The 13920-nt window shown below is 35.1% G+C and overlaps 1 protein-coding gene across 2 annotated transcripts in view; it reads right to left on the bottom strand.

Annotated features, from left to right (window-relative positions):
- The window catches only part of EPS15 (epidermal growth factor receptor pathway substrate 15), a 164636-nt gene that overhangs the window by 40035 nt on the left and 110681 nt on the right, over positions 1-13920 (bottom strand). For both annotated transcript variants that reach the window (XM_082666035.1, XM_082666034.1), the window contains exons 15-20: positions 13539-13736; positions 7430-7633; positions 5368-5484; positions 5051-5141; positions 2722-2757; positions 1545-1681 (exon numbers count right to left, since the gene is read on the bottom strand). In XM_082666035.1, coding sequence (XP_082522161.1) covers positions 1545-1681; positions 2722-2757; positions 5051-5141; positions 5368-5484; positions 7430-7633; positions 13539-13736 — 783 coding nt within the window. The remainder of the gene's footprint in view (positions 1-1544; positions 1682-2721; positions 2758-5050; positions 5142-5367; positions 5485-7429; positions 7634-13538; positions 13737-13920) is intronic.

Here is a 13920-nt window from a genome sequence, read left to right as displayed (position 1 = left end):
GAAGTAATTCAAGAACACCAAAGTCTATTATCTTTAAAAGAATCAATTACTCTTTTAAGGAAGTTTTCTTAATCTAAGAGTATTAAAAGACAAAATTTTTGCTTCACATGCCTGTCAATCAACTGTTCCTTTCTAGGTCTGGTTTACTTATAGATGTGAAATATCCTGCCTCAAAAAATAAGCCTTCAAATAAAAAATTTAAAACAAACCAAACAAACACGAAAAAAAGCAATTAAAAAGCCCTCCAAAACCATTCATAATTATTGAAATTGGGTGATAGATACATGGAAGTTAAAATATTTCATTATGTTACTCTATTTTGCATGTGTTTAAATATCCATAACATAAAGGTTTTGTTTTCAAAGCCTCCAGATGATAAAGCACTTAGTTGTCTGAACTTAGTTAATTTTTCTGAGTCCCGGTGTCCTTATTATTAAAATAGGGACACCAACACCTACTTTGCAAGATTGATGTGAAGATTAGAAATTATGACTGTGAAGCACACAGAAGTACCGGGATCATAGTTCATGGTTATTAAATAGTAATTGTTGTTCTATGTATATGTTATCAAGAGAGTCTGACATTTAGTGGGAATTTATACTTCTTTACAAGAATAACACTCCAGATATGTCTATAAAATAACAGAAATGATTTTATTTTTTTAAAAAAATCAATGCTGTTCCTTTTAAATTGATTTCATTATTTCAATAATGCATACCAAACATTTTTTAAAAGCTTTACTGAACACTGGCTTACGGATTTTTAATCATTTATTTTTAATATCCCCAATGGGATAAAATTTGGTCCTTTGAAGAGTGGACTTGATATTTGGATGACATGAGTTATTCTAGTCAATTCCAATGGGTGATCAAGGTGTGAAATACCAGTCTGAACCAAAAACTAGATGGGTTCGATGAGGCTGAAATTTTTATATGGTCCATCAGAAGTAATCTACAAGAGGATTCTTTCATCACTGTGTATTTCAAGAAACTCCTTTGCAGACAGAATCCAAAAGATCCACTGTATACCCATTCTCTTAAAGACAAAATATACTTGGCCAATTAGTTCTTCACTTGTAACGTATATGCCTGATGTGGAAGGAATAGGATTTACCAGGAAGGTGTCTGATTCTCATTCCCAGGAGTTAGTGCCAGTTTGGCAAATAATTTTCTTGTCTAGAGTACTGAATTATTTATATCCTTCGGATTTGAAAGATGACTCAAATAGTGTATGACTTTATAGGTAAATTGTTTTTATCATTTTTTTTCTACATTCGTCTCTTTCCCTACTTCTTCTCTGACCATTAAACCGAAGTTAACATATATTTATTGACCACTTAACCACAGTACAGGCAAGGCATGTGTGCTAAATGTTTTATAAGATATAGTTCCTACCCTCAAGGAATTTACTATCTAGCAATGATTAATAGTCTTGTTATTTCACTAGTTTTCTGCTCAATAAACTGTCTGCTCTTAAAAAAGAAAAAGAGAAACTCTTTCAGAACATCTGTTATCCATTCAACATTTTTTAACCCTCCTACTTACCAACGTATTACTGCTATTGCTGGCTGCACTGAAAGGGTCAGTACTTGAAGTGGCAAAAGGATCAGTAGAAGATTGCTTGAAGAAACAGTCAGATGCAAATGGATCTGAACCTTTGAAAGGATCACCTCCAAATGGATCTAAGAAAATACAACACAAATATGAGAGATTACAAAATTATTACTCTAAATTTCCTGTCACCAAAGGCAGGATAACTGACTTAATTAAAAGGCATTTTGAACTCCTGTAGAATCTAAGTTAGGTACTTTATATTTTGACTACTTATTTGGTCAGAAAAAAGTACAAGCAGTTGCATCTAGTTAAATAGCTTTAATTAACATTCTTTCCTACATGTTCATCATTCATTCAAAGCAAATCAGTAATTCCAACACTTACTACACAAATGTCGCCTATACGCTAGGATTAAATAATTCCTCTAAACTGGTGATTTTAATTTTGGGGGTGGGGACAGAATCACAGTTTCCTTTGTGGTTTTGATAAAAGACAGAGTCTTTCACCTAATAAACTTATTTTTTAATTAGCATATAATATCAAGTGATCCCATTTTGAGACCCTTATTCTATGCTATCATAACTAAAGAAACAACAAAAACTTCTAAATGTATTTCTCCCTCTGAGCTCAAGGGTAACAGCCAATAGTTTGGAACAGGTTTGGGAAGCATAACTAAATGGTACACAAGATTTGCTTTATTCTAATGCAAAAATCCCAGAGAAAGAATATCTTAAAAAGCTTAACACTCAGTAATTCTTTAAGATCTTTACTCTTCCCCCATTCATTCAAATAGGCTTTAATCTTAGGAAAACAAAAGTTCTAAACCCTGTAGGAATGTAGATCATTTTGTTTATTTAATCCTTGGCAAATACGGAGAAATCAGTGTAAATACTATTAAAAGCATCAAAGTACAAGCACTAATATCTTTTTTTATAAAGTACACCTAACAGTTTATTAAGCAAATTCACAAGTATCTATCACTTTTTCTCTGAAAATGCCAGGCACATACAACATCTTAGTGAGGGCTTGGGTCAATTTTAAAACTGAATAAAAAGGAAGTCCATTTCCTATAACTACCCAACTGTGAGATCTCATTCCTAAATATACATAAGCTTATAATTAAGTAGAATCAAATTAAAGCTAAGAAGGACCTCAATAATATACTAACCCATTTTCCCAAAAGGATCATCCTTGAAAGGATCATCTGTGATAAAATAAATAAGCAGAAATCAAAATCACAATATTCACTGTTGTGGCACCATTACTTAAAGGGTAACTTTAAAACAAAAGCAAAGTTTCTTAAAGCAAAGTTTGTTTCATTAACTCTACCTCAAAGTAGATAAAACAATGAATGCCATCCACCTTTAGGAAATATTTTTTAAAAGTAATAAGTAAGGGCAGAACATCAATACACCTCATAAAAGAGACAAATCTGAATTGAGTCAACTATACTTACCTCTTGACCACAAGGTCAGGTTACAGATGGAGGGGAAAAGACAGGCATGACAGCAAGAATTTTACTAACAAAATCTCTACTTTTCAATGGATTACTGGATAGGTATTACCATCAACACTTTAGAAACAAAGACACTAAGTTTCACTGAGGTAAAAAAAAAAAAAAAGTGCTTATAGAATTGAAGAGTCTAGAAATAAATCCTTACACATTTATTGTCATTTGATTTTTGACAAGAGTTCCAAGACAACTCAATGGGGTTAAAGAATTGTCTTTTCAACAAATGGTGCTGGGACACTGAATATCCACATGCAAAAGAATATAGTTGGACCCCTATCTCACACCATATACAAAATTAACTCAAAATGGATCAAATACCTAAATATAACAGCTAAAATTAATAAAGCTCTTAGCAGAAAAAGTAAATCTTCATGACTTTGGACCTTAGATATGAAATCAAAAGCACGAGTGAAAAAAATTTTTTAAATAGGTAAGTTAGACTTCATCAAAATTAAGACAACACTGAACACAAGAAAATAGTTGCAAAGCATATGCTTGATAAGGGATTTATATTCAGAATATGTAAAGAACTCTTACAAATCAACAATAAAAAGACAAACAACCCAATTTAAAAAAGGGCAAATGATCTGAATAAATGTTTCTCCAAAGAAGATATATGGATGGTCAATAACCACAAAGAAAGATGTTCAACAATGTTACTCATTAAGGAAATAAAAATCAAACCCAAATAAGATACCATTTCACACTCACTACAATGGCTATAATCAAAAGGATAGACAGTGACAAGTGTTGACAAAGATATGGAGAAACTGCAACCCACATACAATACTGGTGGGAATATATAATGGTACAGACACTTTGGAAAACAGTTTGGCAGTTCCTCAAATGATTAAATAGAGTACTATGATCTGATATATACCCCGGAGAAATATAAACATATATCCACACAAAAACTTGTATATAAATGTTCAAGATAGCATTATTCAAAAGAGTCAAAAAAGTGGAAACAACCCAAATGTCCATCAACCAATGAATAAGTAAAACGTGGTATATCCATCCAATGTAATAATATTCATCGATAAAAAGAAATGAGATATTGAACCATACTACAACATGAGTAACCCTTGAAAATATTAGGCTAAATGAAAGAAGCCAGACATAAACATGTATTGTGTAATTCCATAAATATGCACATCTACAGAGACAGAAAGTAGATTAGTGGTTGCCTAGAGCTGGGGATAGGGGAATGGGAAGTGACTTATAATGGGTATGGAGTTGCTCTATGGGGTGATAAAAAATGTTCCAAAATTAGATTTTAGTGAGGATTATACAACTCTGTGAATGTACTCAAACAATTTAATTGTATATTTTAAATGCTCAATTTACATATCTTTTACCACTTTATCAATAAGGAAGTTTTTTTAAAAAGAGTTCTAATTTCTAGGCTTATTTCTGCCATGACTCTAAACAAATTATTCCATTTATGTACCTCAGTTTCCCATCTTTAAAACTGACCTATCAGTTTCACAAGCTAAGTTTGGAAATAAGTAAAAAGCAAAAAGAACTTTGAAACAAATGGTATTTAACGTAGTTTACAATGACATCAGACATTTTAATTTATTAAACTCATATTTCTTCAATAAGACTGTAGGCACCTTAAGGGCAGTGATCGGGCTACTAACTACTACAATTTCCACTCTTTTAAAAGCATGATGTTGGCACTTTTGGTAATTAATTGCCGGTTGACTTAAGAGTGCCCAATCTCCTCTCTTTCTTTGGGCTCCTATTCTGAAGAAGAAACATACTCTTAATTAGGGGTCCCTGAGACATAAACAAAGGCTTAGTTCCAGGACTTAGTTGCCTGAAGGGGACAAATACTAAAATCTGACTATATAAAACCTCACTCTCCCTTTTACTTTTGTTATAACGAGTAGGCTCTCAAAACTGAAGCCCGAATTCCTATACAGCTTATGTATTAAAACCCTTTTTGGTAAATCTGTAATATAAATATAAGAGTACTTACTGCCAACAAAAGGATCAGACTGGAAAAAATCCAAGTTTGAATCTGCAACTGGATTTGTCAGTGAACTTGATTCTACATTAAATGGATCTTCCTAAAAATAATTTTAAATTAAAAAAAAAGTTTTAGAAACCAATGTTTTAAAAGGTAACATTTAAAAATAAAATAACATGTTTGAAAAATCAACTGATGGTAACATAAATATTTTTGTGGTCATAAAGTCCACTTAACACATTTTTCTCTTTCCCTAGACTAAAATAGTGTACAGCCCATCTTGAGAAGACAGTGATGAAAACATTTAATTATAAAATTATTTTTACCTCTTTTGAATGTCTGTCACTATTAAATTCAGGACAAACTTTTTCCTTAACAACTGTAGTCACCACTTCGTTTTCATCAGTCACACCAGAAGGCGGTATTTCAGGACTACTTCTTGCCTACAAAATATTAATTCTTCATAGACTTACAATGTATTTTCTACTTGGCAGGAGAAACTGACAAAGAATAGTCAAAAGTTACTAAAAAATTTTAAAAGACAAGCAGAACATATTCAGTGAATGACTTCTCCCGTAATCTTTCTTAAGAAAATGGTATTACCAAGCATCATAGCCACTCAAGGCCAGAAAACTTCAGGTCTTTCTTAACTACTCCCCTTTGGTCATCCCCCAGCTATATTCCAAGTCTTGCTGAGTCTACCTCCTATCTCTTTCTTAAATCCTTCCTTTCTTCTCCATCCTCACTGTCACTATCATTCATTTACAGTATCATCATTTCTGGTCCGTGTTACTGTAGTAATAACCTTCCAACTGCCTTCTGCCTCCAATATGTGTCCTTCCCATCTACCTTCTTATGGTAGCTAAAGCAATAGATATAAAATGTGAATCTGATCATGACTCTCTGGTTAAAAGTCCTTCAATGGCTTCCCGTTGTTTTCTGGATCTAAATTTCTGATCTAAGAAGTGCAAAGGGCAATCTCCATTTCAAACCACCCTATGTCTTTGAAGGATAACCTCGTAATCTCCATTCTGTGCTTAAAAAAAATAGTGTATAATATATCCAAGACTGCACTGTCGAAATAATATTAAGTCTGTTAATTTTACATCCTTAATATCTCTCAAATTTGTATTCTTCTCATCATCATCCCTCCTGTTACTGGTTAAGTCTAGGTTAAAACAATTCTCAAACAGACCATTCCAACAGTCTCTTACCATACGGCTGTGTCCAGTCCTACTCTTCAATCTATTATCCACTTTTTTTTTTTTTTTTTTTGGCTGCACCTCACGGCTTATAGGATCTTAGTTCCCTGACCTGGACTTGAACCTGGGCCACGGCAGTGAAAGCGCCAAGTCCTAACCACTGGACCAACAGGGAATGCCCTATCCACATTTTTTAAAAGGTAAACTCAATCCTGTCGCTTCTTGCTTAAAAATTCTTCAATAGCTACTCACTGTAGTAAGATGAATTCCCCAATGCTTCAAGATGAATCCAAATTTCTTACTCTCTGGTCCTTTCTGACCTACAAGTGGTCATTTTTATCTAGGTACACATTATAATCACCCATGGAATTTGTTTTTAAAATATATGTACCTGGCTTCAACCCAGAAACTCTAGTTCAACAAGTTTGAAGTGGGGCACAGACATCTCTATCTTGATAAAAAGTACAGAGGTAATGCAGGTAACCCCCTAGGAGAGAGCCTCATCTCCTACCAATACATTCCCCACCATCACAAAATATCCTCCAAAAACTTCTCATGATCCTGTGCAGCATGTTTTCTCCCATTTCATACCTATGCTAATGCTGTTTCCTCTGCTAGGAATGTACTACCTTCTCTGTTGCTTAACCCCTTCTCACTTCAATGGCCACTTGTAAAGCTTCCCTATGACATCTTCTCTGAGCCTCCTCCAAGCTGTCCTACCTGAATATCCTATGCTTACTTTAACACAGCCTTTTAACAGTGTTACATGACTAGACTGTGTGCAGCTTGAAGACGGGGTTAAAGGTCTTTTGTCTCTGTAGTTCTCATACATAACAGCAGCACTCTTGCATTAGTTGGTGTTCTCCAAAAAAACCAGTAAATAAATGTCCTCAATGTTATGAAATAAAGAATTACTTTCAGCTTTGGGCAAGAGTACTTAAAAACTATTTTTAAAAGTTACTATCTACAGAACTACTATTCTGAAAACATGCTCTATAACAATAGATCAGTTAAAATTATATTTCTACACTAGTTAAAACTGTTAGAACCCATTCTCCGCCTCTCAACTGTCTCCGATGAGGCAAGGCCACATATTTACATTAGGTATGATGTCAACAAAACTTCGATCTAAATTAATTGTTTTTTCTGAAGTTGATTACGAAATTTAAGGAACTGTTAAACTCACTGGAGACTCCTGGTGTATGGACTCAGACTCTAGGTTGCTCTGGCCTTCAGTGTGCTCATTAAGATTGGCTGTTTCACTGCTGCTGGTGCTGAGACTGCAATAATCTGTAGCGCCATTCACAAGAATGCTGTGTGGACTACTGCACCAATTTAATTGATTATTATGGTTTTCCAGCTCTTTCATTTCCATCAGTTTCATTTGCATCTATCAACACAAAGTAGAAATACAAAACAGAATTTATTAATAGAAAGACATGTAATGTAAAAATAACTATATACTTAGACTTGGTCAAGGAAAAATTTGCTTCCATTAAGGAATGCAGCATGACTTAGTAATCCATCCCAGCAAGTTCTCCTCTTGAAATTCCAATATATATGGATATGCTTTTTGTACATCTTCTGATGCTCTAAGAATTTTAATTCAAATATCTGCAAATTGGCAATCCTTTAGAATATAATTAGAAAAAAGGTCAGGGTACTAGGAAAAAGATAGCACAGTGGCAGAGCAAGAGAAGATTTTGTGATGAAGCTTTAGGAGAGAGAAAGGAAGTTGAGGAAGAGTACACAAGACTTTGGAGCCATCCATACTCCTATTGGGAAGAAGAGAAGTGAAGACAGAGGTGAAATAAGCTAGTGTTCTATCCTGTGGCATTACTTATTAATGGGCTAGAGCCCTAGGAAGTAGTCTCTAAATCTAAGGTATGCCAAACAGGTTAAATAAAGGACTTTTTTTAATCTCAATAGCCAAGTGACTTTATACACCTGGGACAACAGTGGGACAAAAAATCGTATGCAATAAATTGTAATATATATAAAAAGAAAACTGTGGGGCACCAGAGGAAGGAAAAAATGCTTATTTATACCAACGTCTACAATAAAAACAAATTTACATATACCTCAAAGAAACTGATAGCAGAATCAAAATTGTTTCTAGTGAAAAGGAATAATAAATGGAATTTTACTGAATAGCACTCATTTTCACACAAAATATATATTTTTTAATTATATTGGAGTCCTCTTTATTAGCATGTTGTATTTTTTGTTTTTAGCAAATATAAAAATTACCTATTGACATTTTGTAAATCAAGGCTCTGTTCCCTAATCTTATTCCCCTAACATTCCCCATAAGGTTTTTAAGTTGCTCAATTTGGAATCTGTAATTTACCGAAGGTCTTTTCAGGGTCATAACCTGGGAAAAGAACATCTGGACTGGGAGACAGATGTAAATCTAGCTCTATCACCTTCTAGTTAGGTGATCTTAGTCAAAGTAACCTCTCCAAGCCTCCATTTCTTAATCCATAAAGGTAGTAAGAACTATCTCCATAGATGAATGTTAAGTGGAGCAAGATAGATTTGAAAGAACTCTGTAAAATGTAAAGGCCTGGGCTTTCCTGGTGGCGCAGTGGTTGAGAGTCCGCCTGCCGATGCAGGGGACATGGGTTCGTACCCTGGTCTGGGAAGATTCCACATGCCGCGGAGCGGCTGGGCCCGTGAGCCATGGCTGCTGAGCCTGCGCGTCCGGAGCCTGTGCTCCGCAACGGGAGAGGCCACAACAGTGGGAGGCCCGCGTACCGCAAAAAAAAAAAAAAAGTAAAGCCCTATGTAAAAGATGGACAATGTGTGTAAAAATACCTGGCACACTGCATTTCTCACTATTATAGCAATTAAATATTCCTGTTCCTTTTCCACTAATTCACTCTATTTTTAAAAAGATAAAGACTTGAGCCTGAGGGTAGAGACCACAATTTTTGTTACCAACTTTGTATCTCCAACATCTAGGACAATGATGCATACTGTAAGTGCTTAATATATGTTCACTGAAAAACGCAACTATTATGCTTATAAATTTAAACAGTGGGCATCAGTAAGCATATATGTACATATCTACCAAACTGCATTGTAATTAGGATTTAAACTAACAATCCAAAAATACTACATATTTATTAATCCACAGCATAGGCCTTGTATATTCCTAGTGTTACAGAGCAGTGGCTTATAAACTTACTTTAATCCATAGAAAGAAATAGATTCCCTGACCCAGTAAATATATATGTTTATATATGTCTCTCTGTGTGTATTTATATACATAAACACACATAAATAGATGCATACATCATATATATAATTATACACACACACACGCACATACAGTGGTAAAACAAGTTCCACGAAGTAATACTTACCCTTACTGCATGTAATGCATGCTGATATTTCCTGTTCTCCCTTATTTCATTTAAAAAATTTATCATGACCATTAAATCAATTTTAATGCCCACTACTACCTTGCAGTATAAAATTTAAAAATTAATACTAAAATAATACCCATCATACAGATGAAACAGTAGGGTGAAATACTTGCCTATCAGAAAGTTCTGTTTAGGGCAGTTTGTTCCTTATAGTTATTTCTGAGACAATCAATAGACTCGTGAACACAACTAGGCTTTCCTGTGTCTGGTTCTCCCATGCACCTGTCACTAAGCCTTACTCTCTACGTAAACTTAGAGGATACGGGAAAAAAAAAAAAATCACACAACTAACACAAGCTCTTTGCAAATTGTGCAAGAAAAGTACAATAAACATTTAGAGTGCCAGAAATACTTGGATAAATAGTATATATTGTATAAGTAAGTTACATAGAGTTAAGGTCAAAGGTTCTTTGTTTTCTTGCAAATACAAGGTAAGAAGTAAAAATAAAAATTCAGCAAGTCAGAAAATTTTTCTTTAGTTATTTCTTTTCCCAAAAAAGCTATAGTTAAGCTTTCGAGAGCAACTTCTTCTTTATAGGCCCTCTGTGGAAAGACATATAGTCACTGAGTCAAGTGTAACAGTTTGGTATGTTTATTCTTAAGGTTTGGAGATCAGACACAAGGATCTAATTCCTTTCACAGACACCAAATATATTCTGGCACACTTGGTAGTACAGCCTGCTGAAACTATTTTTCATGCTCAAAAACACTGTTTTATTTTCTCTCTGATAATTTATAATATCCAGAGTCCTTTCTATTTTTCTCATTTATGCTCCTTCCTTTGAAAGAAATCCTCTTTCAAAAAAGTCAAAGAAAAGAAAATGAAAAGACAAGCCAGAGACTGGGAGAAACTATTTGCAAATCAATTAACTATCTGATAAAAGACTTATCTCCAGAATACATATATATTTTTAAAAACACTTATAATTTAATAAGAAGAAGAACCCATTTTTAAAAAATGGGCAAGGGACTTAAACAGATGTTTCATCCAGAAGGATATACAAATGGCTAATAAGCACATGAAAAGATGATCAACAACTCTAGTCATAAGAGAATTACAAATTAAAAACTATGAAGTACCACTTTACATCTACAGGAATGACTATAATCAAAAAGACAATAAGCGTTGGTAAGAATGTGGAGAAACTTGGAACCCTCATACACTGCTAGGGGGAACATAAAATGGTACAGCCACTTTGGAAAAGTTTGGCAATTTAAAGTTAAAAAAAAAAGTTTAACATAACTTTACAATATAAACAACTTTCATATCCAAGAGAAATGAAGACATATGTCCACACAAACAATTGTATGCAAATACAAAATTTAAAGCAGCATTATTTGTAATAGTCAACAAGTGGAAAGGATCCAAATGCCCATTAATGAATGGGTAAACAAAATACCTTATACAATGGACTATAATATTGTTACATGCTACAACATGGATGAGCCTCAAAAACATTATGCTAAGTGAAAGAAACCATATGAGAAAGACCACACAGTGCTTGATTTTCTCTATGTGAAATGTTCAGAAAAAGCAAATTTATAGAAGCAAAACATAGATTAGTAGTTACCTAGGGGTAAGAGTGGGGACTGACTATAAATGGGCACAAGGATCTTTTGGGAGTGATGGAAATGTTCTAAAACTGGATTGGGATGTTTCCGCAACTCTAAATTTACTGAAAATCATTGAATTGGATCCTTAAAACTGGTTAATTTTTTTTTTGGATCTTACACAGAACTCTGGGTTCAAAAATCAGTACTTGGACTTTGCATTTTAGCCCAGCAGGGCCACCCAAGTGACATTTCCGGGGCACAGAATCAACTTCCAGTAAATCAGCAAGCTTCCACCACAAATGGAAATATTCAAATGAATATTTATAAGAAAAAATTGAAGGTATACTGGAAAGAGAATTTTTTTTATTGTTGAAATGCCTACTGCTCCAAGCTAACAGTTTAAACTAAAAATCAGGATGTTGTTGGGTGGGGAGAGTAACAAACATTTTATGAGTGACTGTGCAATCGTGTTTGTTATTACTGAAGGAAAAAAGAAAAGGAAACACCGCCCAGTGCACCGTGTTCATTTCGATTTCCAATGACAGAGACTGTTGTGGTGTTTGGTGGCAGAGTAGAAAGAGCACTGAAAAAACTGGTTAATTTTATGGTCTATAAATTATACTTTAAACAACAGTTTTTTTTTAAACTCAAAGAAAACTATTTTAAAGACTGTCCATTTATCTGGTATCATTCCCACTAGGATGACTTTCTTTTGGGTTTCCTACCTGTTTATTGAGTACCTACACTGGGACAAGAACTGTGCTAAATGTTAGGATAAAAATGTATGTTTCTAGACCTAAAAGCTCCATCTACTGAGGGAGACAGACACATAAACAAATGTGCAGGTGGAAATGTTATGATTGCTATAACAGAAGTACAATGTCCAATAAAGGCAGGGTTCAGAAAATCCCACAAAGCAATAAGAGGTTAAGCTATGTCTTGCAAGATGAGTGAGCAGGTATTCACCTGCCAGGCAAGAGGGGGGAGGGAAGCATATCAAGGGGAAGGACTTCATTATGTATAATAATTAAGTGACCAGGTTTTAGAAGATCTGAATCTTAGGCTGTGGCTCTTTTGAAGGCTATGTAACCATAGGCAAGTTACTTAACCTTCCTTGGCTTCAATTTGTTCAAATTCAAAATGAAAGGAATGGGCTACATTATCTCTATGTACATCTAATCATCTTACCATCATTCTATAAAATATTATTCTCCATTTAGGGAAGTCAAGAAATAGCATAGCGAAGGATCTATATTCTTGATCTACCATAACACTGCATATTTATCTATATAAAGAACAATTTCCTAATTACAAAAAATACAGGTCTCTAAATGAGCAAAACTGATTTTAAGATAAGAATCCCAAAAGGGAAGGCACTGGGTTATTATTTATAAAAATAAGCAACACATACTGAGCACTTATTTACCACTGTGCTCAAACGTCTCACTGGTTTTGCCTCACTGAAACTTTACAAGCAGCTCTAGGAGGTAGAGGAGTACTGTTAATTCTCCAATTTTATTTACTTTTTAAAATTTGGCCATGCCACACAGCTTACAGGATATCTTAGTTCCCCGACCAGGGGTTAAACCTGGGCCCTTGGCAGTGAAAGGGCAGAGTCCTAACCACTCGACCACCAGAAAATTCCCAATTCTCCAATTTTTTTTTTTTAAATAAATTTATTTTTGGCTGCATTGGGTCTTCATTGCTGAGCGCGGGCTTTCTCTAGTTGCGGCGAGTGGGGGTTACTCTTCGTTGCGGTGCACGAGCTTCTCACTGCAGTGGCTTCTCTTGCTGTGGAGCAGGGGCTCTAGGCACGTGAGCTTCAGTAGTTGTGGCATGTGGGCTCAGTAGTTGTGGCTCGCAGGCTCAGTAGTTGTGGCGCATGGGCTTAGTTGCTCCACAGCATGTGGATCTTCCCAGACCAGGGCTCGAACCTGTGTTCCCTGCATTGGCAGGTGGATTCTTAACCACTGCGCCACCAGGCAAGTCCCCCCAGTCCTCCAATTTTAAAGATGAGGAATATGATACTGAGAAGATTGAGGCAGTAAGTGGCAGAGCCAGCATTTAAACCTAAACCATCTAACTACAAATCCTGCACACTCAACCAGACTCCAGTGATAACCATAAGATGTACAAGATACGTGACAGTTTTAACTTATGACAGGTGACAAGAAGCCTATTCATACAAAATGACTGAAAATGAAAAATAAACTAGGCAGAGGGAGAAGAAGCAGATCGAGAAAATATCATTTACTAAAAGGGTATGTGAGTGCCCATTTGAGTGTATTTTTCACTGCCACAAAGACTTACTGAACTTATTTCCTGCTGTGAATCTTGCAGGTGCTGCTGAAGAGGGCCCAGCTGGGCCTTCCCTGACTCCACACTCTCCTCCAACTCTGCTGTTTCTTGCTGTAGGCGACTCAGCTCTTCCCTAGCTTTGGCCAGCTCTTCTTCGTAAGTGGAGATCTGTGATTCTTGACTAGTTAATTCAGCTTTCAGGGATGAGATCTATAACATGGAGGTGAATGAGAAGAAAGGGGGATTAAAAAAAGAAATGTCATTAAAATATTCCATAATGCATTAGGTTTATTTGTTTAGTTTACTATTTTGGTGGTTTTTTTATGTATTTTTTGTAGAGAAGGGCAATCAGGGGACTGACAGAGGAGAGTGGAAGGCATAGGTACCATACCTC

This window comes from Grampus griseus (assembly GCF_964374135.1).
Source record: "Grampus griseus genome assembly, chromosome: 1".
NCBI lineage: Eukaryota > Metazoa > Chordata > Mammalia > Artiodactyla > Delphinidae > Grampus > Grampus griseus.
This window is presented reverse-complemented; position numbering and strand designations above follow the sequence as displayed.